Source organism: Sinocyclocheilus anshuiensis, unplaced genomic scaffold (assembly GCF_001515605.1).
Source record: "Sinocyclocheilus anshuiensis isolate Anshui unplaced genomic scaffold, SAMN03320099.WGS_v1.1 scaffold308, whole genome shotgun sequence".
Classification (NCBI taxonomy): Eukaryota; Metazoa; Chordata; class Actinopteri; order Cypriniformes; family Cyprinidae; genus Sinocyclocheilus; species Sinocyclocheilus anshuiensis.
In genome coordinates this window covers 191,264-203,848 of record NW_015558619.1, presented here as the reverse complement: position 1 = coordinate 203,848, position 12,585 = coordinate 191,264, and the positions used below count along the sequence as shown (strand labels likewise).

Here is a 12,585-nt window from a genome sequence, read left to right as displayed (position 1 = left end):
AGGACGCGTCCTGGGAAAATGGCACGTATGGTCACCCTAGCATAAACCAGCAAAGGACCAGCTTAAACCAGCAAAGACCAGCATAAACCAGCAAAGGACCAGCTTAAACCAGCATCCCAGCGTCAAAACATACCTAACCAGCATATGCTGGTTTTTCAACAGTAGCCCACTAGCCTTAAAAATGCTGTTTTATTGTAGGCTACATGGAGCGGGTCGCCTCTTGGGGAAAGCGATGTTGAAATTGCCAACAGAATACTACTAAGTTTCTCAGTAACCATCCCGTTATTGCACACAATTTTTGCAAAAAATTAATCAATAATGGCTGACTGCAAATAACACTTTTACAATAGCATTTGTAACCGAACTTGCTTTGTGTGAAACCACTAAGTGTCAGTGTACAACTATAACAAGATTCACACTGCGTTTTCAGCGTTAATAAAACTATCTTTCCATCCGTAGCTGTATCTATTCTAGCCACAACCCATTTTTATCCACCTTATTTTGCCCGTGGGCGCGGCCATTTGTAAATTTTATGTGCGAGGCTTCCGGTGTCATTCGCTTCCAGCTTTTTCTAGCTGTACAAAATGCACGTTTTGCTGCTTGATATTGCAAACACCATATTATTTTTTGATGTATTGTCTTAATTATGAACACAACAGTTTTTACGACACTTGACTTTGTTATTCTTCTCGTTATTTACAAACCGGAAGTCTTGCACATTTACAAAAAACGGCTTACTAGCACGTCGAAAAATAAGGTGGATACTCTTAACTTAGCTGTTAAAGCTGTCAGCGTAAATAGAAACAGTTCACACATAAACAAATAAAAACATATAGGTCAAAAATACACTGAAATCTTTATTGCTATACACAATATCAGTGCCTGAAACAGTTACTTGTGAACTCATGGGCTTTTATGGGAGGCTATGTGTCTAAACATTGTTCTAATGTAAAAATACAATGATTACTCCGCTATTAGCCTCTCATCTTTGTGTAAATTAACAATACTTTACATAAATGTTTACTTTTACTGACTTAAATCTGTTTTAAAACAACACTTTACATATTCTACAAAAATGGCGACCATGCATTGTGTTTTACACAGAGTGGCATTTCAGGTAGACATTTTTATTTAAATATATTACTTTTTAAATAACCATTTTGTCTGAGACTTTAGATCAGTAAATACTACACCTTATCATGCCCCTTTGAACATTTCAAACGCATACAAGGCTTTCTCCATATACAGATTACCATATTTCTGTTCACTTGGTTGACAAACACAAGTGGACACAATGGAAGATGTTGATGGAGAAGAAAACAAAGCTGTGTTCAATGAATAATCCTGTGATACAAATTCACCCCTAGACGACTCTGTGTTAGAATTACCCGATTGTGTATTCACAATTTACAGCTCTAGAGCACTTAACTTTACTACTGCATCCCTGATTCTTGCAAAACACAATCATATACATTACAAACATTACGGTGAAAACGTGTCTGTGGCATTAAAGTTGCATGACATACGTGTGTGCATGGTGTACCATCACATGAGGTGTTCTTGCATTAAAGCACAGTGAAAATAAAGCACAAGATCACATCTATTCACTCAACAAGACTATAATGTTCCCTAAATTGACCACCAACAGTCATCATGAATACAGCTTCTCATTTTTACAGCGTTTAGACTGCAGGTACAGTACATAACCTCACATAATGTACCCTGCATTCCTCAAGAAAAGGGATTTGAATGCCCTGAAAAGTGCTATTATGAAGCAAAACGCACTACTGACACGATGCTTGGTTGGCAGCAAGCAAAAATTGAGGCCACGTAGTGCATTTTTCTGTAGTGCTGCTACAATTTCATAACAATAAAACAGTGATTTCAAGACTGATAGTGACAGACAAAGTCTCAACAAAAGAGGACATGTTAAAAAGTCAACATATGTACAGCTATTCCCTTCTGAAGAGTGTTTAAAACACCCTGCAACAACAATGATATAAACACAGATGTGTTTGACTTCAGAATTTTTTGAGGTGCAGTCCATACTTAAAATTCCCAGTGCCAATAAGAAGTCACTACAGAAATAAAAACTTGATATGGCTTTCGGAATATCCCATTACAAATGGGAAAAGTTTAGCTGCATGCCACAATGAGGGTGATGCACAAAATGGTACCTTTAATGGTGAACGTCTTTTTGTGTTTCATGGGGGGCTGGTTTTTCTTTTCGACCAAAATCCACAAAGCCTCTGGCAACCACTTTGTACAGGCCCAGGCTTCTGAGTTTTTCCACAAGATTGACGCTGAAAATGTTTCCCTGCCATTCCTTTTCTCTTTTTTCTTGTTCACTTCCATCAGAGCCCCGCTGTGTTTCCTCGGAATATGCGGTGGCTCTGTGAATGAGAGGGGAGTTGGGATGAATTGCAGCCGAGATGCCGTGCTCTGATACAAGTTGTAGCAGACCGAGGGAGGAGGTCTGGTGGAGGTGTGATGTGGACCCAGAGATGAACTGGAGGCCTGATGATGTCCTCACGTGCTCACAGCTCCCCCAAGCGGATGCACTGCGGGGCCGAAGGCTGAGGAGAGAACAAGGAAGATGCGTGTCAGATGGTACTCAGTCAAACCATGCCAGAAATAAACAGGCCAGAACACAAGTGATAGTGAAAGCTTTTTCGGTTAGAAACACACAGCATATAGTGTATGATCATGCTGATGAATAAAAGAATGTAATGATGAGACTTCCACAAGCTGGTTAGCAGCATATAAAGAAAGGCTTCAATGTAACATGCACAGTCTAGTGTTAGTGAGTCATTCTCAAAATATGACATTTCAGTCAAGATTTCAAATATTCATGAAACCCTGCATAAGAATGGCTTTTTCATTCTATAACGTTTTAATGATAATATAAAATTGTTTACGTTTACATTTTACAACATAGGTATACTTTACATATATATTATATATACTATTTAATGTCTCTAGTGTTGTCAATAAACGAGTATTCTGAATATATATATATATATATATATATATATATATAGAGAGAGAGAGAGAGAGAGAGAGAGAGATAGATAGACTGGTGTTCCAATCCATGTTTCAATCATATAAAATAAAATAGTCCAGATTAGTAATGTGAAGATGTTAATGAGTACTTAACACCAACTTTTATGAGAATTAAGCTGAATTCATAACCAGCATTTTTTGAGAATGATCTTACTACATTAACTTCCCCCAATAAAACATAACCTTAGCAGAAAAGCGTTATTTTAAAACAGATGTGTAATGCATGAGACATGCAGCTTTCTCACCTAAACCTAAATCTGTACAGGAGAGAAGACAGAATTAGTAATATAATGTCCTGATGCTGTTATGCTACGATGTTTTGTTTGTTCATGAATGAAACCTAAGGTTAGAGAGAAAGAAAGTTAGTGGATAGAGTTAGCAATTTGACGGATCATCCTAGTAAAGGGTTCAAAGAGACCATGCCTGACATGTCTTACTTTATGGAGGACGATATTATAACTGTACAAAGAGCTGGTTCCAGCGCTTCCTAGACGGAAGGAGGGAAAATGAGCAAGTAAATACTAAATATTAAGATAAAGGTTAGTTGTGAACAGATAAAGACATTTCTGATATTCCTCCAAGTGCCTAATTTAAATTGTTTTTAAATGGAAAAATTAGGGCTGTCGATTTTACACGTTAGATGTGTTAAATTGACAACGTCTGAACTGCACGACTAGAATTAAATTGTATGCCCCTAAAATTCAAGACATTAGGGGAAAAATTCCCCTGTATTGGTTTTTGTCTTACATTTATATCCTATGATAGTTTAGCAATGTCACATGAACAAGAGTGCTGCTTGTTTTCCAAATATCTGCACAACTGCAAATGTGATATTGATTTTATACAACAGTTCAATAAACAAAAGTTAATATTGTGTTACATTTTAGACACAGTATTACCTGTTTTTGAAAAATTTTGCCAACGAAAATAGTTCCATTAAGCCACAGCAGAACTGTTGTGCGATTCTGAGCAACACACAGCAGTGTTTTGTTATTGAACGAATTAACGTTTTTGAATGAATGACTCACTCATTAAGATCAGTGTTGCCAACTTCTTTCAATGGAAAGTAGCTAAAGCCAGCTTGAAAAGGTCACTAAATGTCACTAGATGACGTCATACGCTAATTAGCATATTCACAACGTCATTGGGTTCTATTACTTTTTTAAAAAAAATTTGCCTCTCTGAGCTCACATACTGAGCCAAATTCTCAATAAAACTGTTTTCATTTATATATTTTACTGTTTCTGTTGTCAGACAATGGGATAATTATGAAATTATCGCAGCCAGTTAAGACTCTCCTTTCCAATATGTTAATCTGCACTAAAATCCTGATTTATAATTGAGGCGTCTTCTGATGAAATCAAATACACATAAGATAAAGACAATGCCTGCACTTTAATTTCGGCTATATTTGCATGTAAAATTTGCATTAGAAGCAAGAAAATATCTATTTTAACTGAAAGCGCTGCTCCTCTCAGCCGCTCACTGAACAGACCAGACGCAGATAGAGGTGTGCGCGCTCGGAAAGTTCGTGTGGCAGTACCGACGAGTCTCAGAAACGAAATAAAGTTTGTCCAAGAAGTCGCTAGATTTGTCGCTAGGCACTTTTTTGGAAAAAAGTCGCTAAATTGGCAACACAGATTAAGACAGTGACTTGCTGCCACCTACTGGTGTTTTTAGTTAATAAATGTGCCATATGTAGAATTTTAAACCTACAAGTAAGTGTATTTTATAGTAGCTGTAACTGTAAGGGACTATCCTAATGGGCTAATCAAAATATAATGCAATTAATCTGTGCTTTTGTTTTTATTTATTTTCATTTTTAGTTTAGTGAGTTTAACTTCTGCTTTAAACAGCATTATTTCTGTTTTTAGATTGTAATGTTACAATGTTAGAATGTAATGTGATTTTAGCCCATTTTTCCACATAATACATAGCATAGCCTAGTCAAGTCACCTTCATTTATATAGTGCTTTTAACAATACAGATTGTCAAAGCAGCTTTACAGTATTAAATAGGAAAATAGTGAGTCAATAATGCAGAAGGACAATAGTAAACACTCAATTTTCAGTTAAAGGCAGTTCATCATTGAATTCAGTGATGTCATCATCCAGCTCAGTTCAGTTTAAATAGTTATCTGTGCAATCAAGTCGACGATATCGCTGGAAAATACATGGTTACATTAACTATATTTGTTTTCATAGCTTTTAATATAAACATTGTTTCACTGGACAACATTGGGCAGGATGTAATTTTATAAAAATAAATATATGCATTTTTAATCCAAATAGAAAAATATAAAACATACCAAGATATATACTGTTTGTCACAATTTGGCCAAAAAATACAGAGATATGATTTTTTTGGCCTTATCGCCTAGCCCTAGTAAGAATTGTCTTGTTTTATGCATGTGCCCGATAAAAGAAAAAAAACAAGATTATTCTGATGGATGATTGACAGTCTTATAATAAGCACTGTGTGGGCACCAGCGTGATCATGTCTTACCTGGTGGAGAAGGAGGAGAGGAGGACGGAGGGATGGAGGATCTGACAGCTAGTGGTCGGAGATGTGGGTGAGGTCTGAGGGATGTTAAATCCGGATGAAGGGACTGCATTCATGTGAGGAAACACAAACACATGCTAAAATTCAGCTATGCATGACAGGTACCTACAGCACTACACTGAAGGCAGGGTGGATTAAAACCATGATAATACCTAGGAAGCAGAGCTGGGTAGTAACATGTAACAGATTATATTACATGTAATCTGGATTACATAATCAGATTCCAAAAATCAAGTACTCGTTATTAGAGTATATTACTTTTTCAAATCCTCATAATCAGATTAAAGTTACTTTTTATGGATAGCATTCATTTTATGGGCTTACATTAAGCCCAGTTTGAGAAACCCTGGTTTAATGTAATGTTTAATTTATTTTATGAGGATGACATAAAAAAATGGAATGTATTTTCTTTCTCTTTGCTTTTTTATATCAATATGGTACATTTAATAGTAAGTTTAAAACAAGCCAGATAAAAAAAGTAATCTAAATCACATTACCTAAAATGAGTAACTATGATTTCATTACTAACTACATTTTCATCATGTAATCTGTAACCAGTAACTGACTACAGTTTGGAAGTAATCTACAATAGTATGTTAAAGAATATATATGTGTGTGTATATAGTGAAAGTGACGTGACATATGGCATGGTGACCCATACTCGGAATTAGTGCTCTGCATTTAACCCATCCAAAGTGCACACACACAGCAGTGAACACACACACACCGTGAACACACACCCGGAGCAGTGGGCAGCTATTTATGCTGCGGCACCCGGGGAGCAGTTGGGGGTTCGGTGCCTTGCTCAAGGGCACCTCAGTCGTGGTATTGAAGGTGGGAGAGAGCGCTGTACATTCACTCCCCCCACCTACAATCCCTGCCGGTACGAGACTCGAACCCACAACCTTTGGGTTACGAGTCCGACTCTTTAACCATTAGGCCACGACTTCCCCATATATATATATACATATACTAAAATCTTTTTGGATCTGAAGTGTTTTGTCCACTTCAAAAATCAAACAAACTGAAGAATTAAGAAGGAAGTGTGTTGCTGTAGGTGAATGGGCTCTTACCCACAGTGCCGTGCAGGAGGTTGGGGAATTTGGAGAGATCAGGCTCATCCTCCTCGAGGTCGTTGAGGCTGTAGACATGTTGGAAATCCACGTCCAGCTCTCTGAAGTCTTTGGTGAGGACACCTGGCCGTGGGTGCAGGATGCCCCCAAGATTGGGCTTGGCCAGCTGCTGCCATTGGTGCAGAGTCACTGAGCCTGTGGACAATGGCAAGATGAAGCCAGTCAGTAAAATGATCTTTCATTATTATCTATTTAGACTAAAAAAGTTTAATATCCACACTTTCCTGCTGCATCATATTTGATATGCTAATTTCTAAGGCATCTAAATTATGAGCAAGATCAAAACTTTGCACAATCTACTATATGCATTCTGTTGCCTGACTAATAGTTAGGACTTTTTAGCAAGTAAAAGGCATTTTTGAGTAACTCTAAAATTGTTTTTTAGGTTGTGGTTCATGTGTCTTTTTGCTGCAAATCTTTACTGATTTTTATAATGTAAATGTAAGAATAACTTTCTTATACTCACTTTCTAACCGATATACTAGCTGAAGAGGACAAGGTATTTTTCAGGCATCTGGAAATAACTTTCTTAACTATTCTTATTAATATTTTTAGATGAAAATGTAAATTGTATTAGAATGATTTGAGAAAAATCATTTAATAATATAAGTGTTAAATATGATACATCAGGCTTTTGATGAACATTTATTTGTTCATCTCTCATCTCATAATTGTATTGAATTGAATTATATGTTTCACCCCCACAATAAAAACTACAGAGCTTTGATCATAAAACTAAGAATATAAATATCAGACATATTACTGGGAGATACAGAGTGACAACTGATTTTTATATGGATTTTGTGTAAGCAGTGCTATATTGTTATAAAGATCTCATGTATTTAAAATACAAGCTATCAGAATTTCATTTCACTTTTTGACCATATAAATATCAGCAACTGCACCAAATTGCATATTTTTGTTCAGTTTGGGCCAATGAATAAAACTGAGATGTTTTTCCTCCTTGAGTCTGAGCTCCATATTCTCCTATACATCAGACTATATGAGTCATAAAAGCCTGATGTATCAAATATGATACTTAACAAAAACACATACTCAAACCTTCTTTTTTGATTTTTCTAAAGGTTCAATAAACTGTTCCATCTTTAAAATAGTTTTTTTCTGACCATTATTTCATATATCTGGCTTTACAGGGATAATATTTGAAAAATCACCAAAAACTCCGAAACATGATAGGAAAATACGTGGTAACATGATAGGAAGAAACATAAACCAGGAAATGATATCATAGAGAGGATGCTTGCATGACTTTGCAAACGTAAATAAAATATCCCTTATTTAATCTTTATATGACATGGCAATTTAGGTTGTAAAATTGTGCAACTCTCCTAAAATGTCATTTTTATTTTATTATTTATTCATTATTTTATTTTTAAATTTGTATTTTGTGGTTTGAACTAGTGGTCAACCGATATTGGTTTTTTTGACAGCCGATGCCGATATTTTTAAAAAATGGTAAATATCGGCCGATATATCGGTCAACCACTAATTTGAACAGCCCTAATTTTAGAGTTGATCTAAACGTCCCTCTTTCATGACTTGTATTAAGCTATACGTGTGTATATCTACTGACCCTCCAGCGGCTTGACTATCTGCAGCCGTTCAGGCAGATACGAGCGGGAGGAGCCCGTGCCTGAGGAATGCGTGGAGGTGCCGGAGTAGTTGGTTCCTGTGGATGCGACGCTGCCGTTGGGCGTCAGGAAGCCGCTGGAACCGCCGCCACTGCTGTTGCTTCCACTCTGCAGGGCACGCAGTTTCCTTTCTCTCTCCACCTCGAAGAACGGCCGCTCAGACGTGTGCCTCTCCTGACGCTCTGAGAGAGACTGGAGCGCTTCCTCCAAATCCTGCCCACCTGGCGTACCTGGCTGGCCCAAACGCTTCGACTCCAGTAACCTATGCAGGAAATATGTTATTATTCATTGTTAATCGATTCATTCTTAATAGTCAGTCATTATTGTGAGAAGTTGAAAATAAACAGACACTGACCCATGATCCTGTGTGTGCGTGGAAGGGGAGTGCTTATCCTCCATGCTGACACTAATATTGTCTGATTCGTAATAACTGGTCCGTGGTGTACTGATTCGACTAGAGCGTAATGACGTAGGGCTCGAACCCGGAACCTGCGGAGAGTGAATCTGGGAACGTAGCCGAGCAGCCTGATTGGCCACTTTCACGGTCTCAAACACCCGCAACGGATGATTCCTGCACAGAGAATTCAAGACAAACATGTCATGTTGCAGTCCTGGGTACATATAGTACATTTACATTCACATGTATATACATTATATACAAAACATGTTAATTAGGCTTTGAATAAACTGCAAAAAAAACAACAACAAAAAATCAGTATTTTTGTTTTGTTTCCCAGTAAAATATCTAAACGTTAAAACAAAATATGTTTAGGCTACTTGAAATTCAAAATTATGTATAATAATAATTTATTTAAGAATGGATGATTTTTCTATAAAATACTATAATATAAATAAATATAATTCAAAATATATTTCTGTCCAAAAGTTTTTCTGATGTTTTTGATAGAAGTTTCTTATGCTCACCAAGGCTGCATTTATTTGATAAAACATACAGTAAAACAATAATATTGTAAAATATAATTACAAATTAAAATACCTTTTATATTTTAGTATATTTTTAAAAGTACTTTTTATTTGTGTGATGGCAAAGCCGCATTCCTACAGAAATCATCCTTATATGCTGATTTGCTGCTCAAGAAATTTCTTATTATTATCAATATTCAAAACTGTGGTGCTGTTTAATTTTTTTTATTAGAAATTGTGATTTTTTTATAATTATCATTATAAATTTCACTATAATTATCTTTACTGTTATTTTTGATCAACTTAATGTGTCCTTGCCGAATAAAATGCTTCATTTCTTTAAAGACAAAAAAAACTAACTGATCTCAAACTTTTGAACAGTTCTATCCTTCTGAAAATCTTACACACTTAATATATTTTAAATGTGTTGTAAATATTTTTTTTTACAGATCTTTTGATCTCAGTTTTACAGATCTTTAGATATTTTTTAATGTAAAACAAAACAAAAATGCTGATTACACTTTTTTTTTTTTTGCAGTATATGAACAGCTGTTAAATGTACTAACTTGTATTCAGTGGGTGCTGGGCTGTCTAGGCCTTTCCGGAAGGTTCCTTCAATCTCAGCAGCGAGTGAATCCATTGGGAGGACTGCTGCCAGGGTGCTATAACGCTGCACAGTGCTGTTGGGCAGACTCTTATTGCGCAGGTTCTTAATGTCCTCTCTGGCCTCATGGAGCATGTCTTCACATTCTGAGTACCTCTCCTGCAGTTCCTTCAGCTGCCACCAGAGGGAGACAGAACATCATCAATTGGCACTCCAAGCACAAAGCCATTTACTGAAAGGGAGGCATATTGTGATATTGTGAGGATTGTACCTCTGTTTTAAGCTGTGACTGGGATTCCCGGGAAGCATTCAGATGTTGCCTTAACTCCTCATTCTCAGCAGTGAACTGAATTTGGAAGCAAATTTGATGTATTTGTTTATAAAAATGTATTCTCTAAACGCTGTGAAACAGAGTAAGCATGTGTGTGTTTGTGTGTCTAACCCCTTTGCAGCGCTGCTCCAGGTCGACAGTCTGTCCCAGGAGGGCACTAATCTCCTCTTGTTGTCTTAGCGAATCTTCCACCTTCCGGCCTAATTCTTCTGACAGAGATACAACCTGTTTATTTACTGTAGCTGGTGAGAGAAAAAAGCAGAGGACACTTTAGTCTGTTATCACGAAAACTTATTTGAGATACTTAAAGAAGGGCATCATGGGTGATTTACTCACAGAGTTCGTCCACACACACCATCATAAGCTGTTGCTCTTGTTCCTCATAATTGTTCGTCTCAAATGTTAACTCATTAGCCTAAAAAAAGAGTGATGGGTGTGAAAACATGAAACTAGTTGTAGCACAGCATGATGATATTTTTTTGTGAATGCATGCATGCATTTAAACACACCTCTGTGCGCAGTTTGAAGTTCTCCTCTTCTAAAACCTTGAGTTTCTGTTGCAGCAAGTCATAATTGACGTAGTTGCTGAGAGATGAGGACGAATCACTCTGTATAAGTCTGAAGGAGGATGAAACACTTATCAGTATGGCAGAATTAAGTAGTTGATCACTGTGTGTGTGTGTGTGTGTGTGTGTGTGTGTGCGCGCGTGTGCGTGTGTGTAACTCACAGCGTTTCTGAGGCATGCTCTATATCTTCAGTGCTAGCATAGAAGTGCAGGAGATCGTCTCTCATGAAGAGCTCATGACGCAGCTGGGCAATCTGTAAGAACAGACCCAGAGTCAGCGTTAGCATCCATATAACACAAGACTGTGAGCGCATCAACATCTATTATAGCATTAAGAAGGACACTGTTAGTAAACTCTATATACAGTATATGCATAATATTTTTCAACATTTTCATTCAAATGCAAGACAGACAGACAGACAGATAGACAGATAGATAGATAGAATGAAGGACAGACAGACAGACAGACAGATAAATAGATAGATAGAATGAAGGACAGACAGACAGACAGACAGACAGATAGAGATAGATAGATAGATAAAATGAAGGACAGACAGACAGACAGACAGATAGATAGATAGATAGATAGATAGATAGATAGATAGATAGATAGATAGATAGATAGATAGATAGATAGATAGATAGATAGATAGATAGATAGATAGATAGATAGATAGATAGATAGATAGATAGATAGATAGATAGATAGATAGATAGATAGATAGATAGATAGATAGATAGATAGATAGATAGATAGATAGATAGATAGATAGAATGAAGGACAGACAGACAGACAGACATTCTCTAAACGCTGTGAAACAGAGTAAGCATGTGTGTGTTTGTGTGTCTAACCCCTTTGTCTGTCTGTCTGTCTTCATTTAGATAGATAGATAGATAGATAGATAGATAGAAAATTAAGTATAGACAAGGACTGAACAAGTGAAAACATTTTCTTTTAGCAATAATCACCTCTTCCTTGGTGATTTCCAGCTGTTCGTCCAGTAGTTTGTTGCGTTCAGTCAGAGCTTTATTCTGCTTGAGCAGTGATTGGCCAATCCTGGCTGCCAATTCCAGATCGCGCTCTTTCTGCGGAGGAAGACGAGCATGTGCGGGACTTTTATTATGTCATCACTGAAGCATCAATGGAAGGAGAGTGGCATCATTTCCACTAACTAGTTTGTTTGGAATTGTCTCTCACCTCCTCAAGCAGATGTGTAACTGCCTCAATGTCATGATACGTCTTTGTGATTTGACCAACTCTCTCTGAACACAGCACTGCGGAGGGAAAAAAAAGATACTGAAAGGAGGAACGTGAGAAAGAGACTGTTGAAAATTGGCTAATGGGCTCATGAAACAAAATCTAATAAAAATGGAAGTAGATTTCAGAATAATGTTACTGTATGTGTCCAAAAAACAACTCCTCTGATCAAGCACTGCTTATACAAGTGTGATCTGTGCAGAAGTACATTATACAGCACTGTAGAGTCAATGTGACCCAACCACGACTAGACAGTTAAACAGAGACGTCTATGCAGTCATGAACAAGAGCCTCTTAGCAGCCTGATCCTCATTAAGGGTTAATTCTCTCATTTTCATCCCTGCTCATAAATACTGCTCAGGCCTGGATTTACAAACACCTTCCAGACCAGAGATTCGCACCAGAGAGACTTTTCCAGCAGGCTGCAGGGGGTATACTTTTCTTTTATGAAAAATGATTACAAATATTATATAATTAATTGAATATAAAAAA

General features: G+C 37.0%; 1 protein-coding gene across 5 annotated transcripts in view; it reads right to left on the bottom strand.

The window, feature by feature from the left end:
* Positions 1 to 1,043: 1,043 nt before the first annotated feature.
* LOC107680538 (trafficking kinesin-binding protein 1-like) overlaps positions 1,044 to 12,585 on the bottom strand; it is a 15,373-nt gene continuing 3,831 nt past the window's right edge. For 2 of the 5 annotated variants that reach the window (XM_016476464.1, XM_016476463.1), the window contains exons 2-14: positions 12,034 to 12,110; positions 11,805 to 11,921; positions 10,998 to 11,089; positions 10,779 to 10,887; positions 10,606 to 10,684; positions 10,381 to 10,511; positions 10,210 to 10,284; positions 9,901 to 10,112; positions 8,766 to 8,981; positions 8,353 to 8,672; positions 6,699 to 6,893; positions 5,569 to 5,671; positions 1,044 to 2,576 (exon numbers count right to left, since the gene is read on the bottom strand). In XM_016476464.1, the coding sequence (XP_016331950.1) occupies positions 2,180 to 2,576; positions 5,569 to 5,671; positions 6,699 to 6,893; positions 8,353 to 8,672; positions 8,766 to 8,981; positions 9,901 to 10,112; positions 10,210 to 10,284; positions 10,381 to 10,511; positions 10,606 to 10,684; positions 10,779 to 10,887; positions 10,998 to 11,089; positions 11,805 to 11,921; positions 12,034 to 12,110 (2,123 nt within the window). In that variant the 3' untranslated portion in view covers positions 1,044 to 2,179. Of the gene's footprint in view, positions 2,577 to 3,308; positions 3,404 to 3,500; positions 3,551 to 5,568; positions 5,672 to 6,698; positions 6,894 to 8,352; positions 8,673 to 8,765; positions 8,982 to 9,900; positions 10,113 to 10,209; positions 10,285 to 10,380; positions 10,512 to 10,605; positions 10,685 to 10,778; positions 10,888 to 10,997; positions 11,090 to 11,804; positions 11,922 to 12,033; positions 12,111 to 12,585 lie in introns of all 5 variants that reach the window. The other 3 variants (XR_001633161.1, XM_016476465.1, XM_016476466.1) reach the window with 3 other exon arrangements.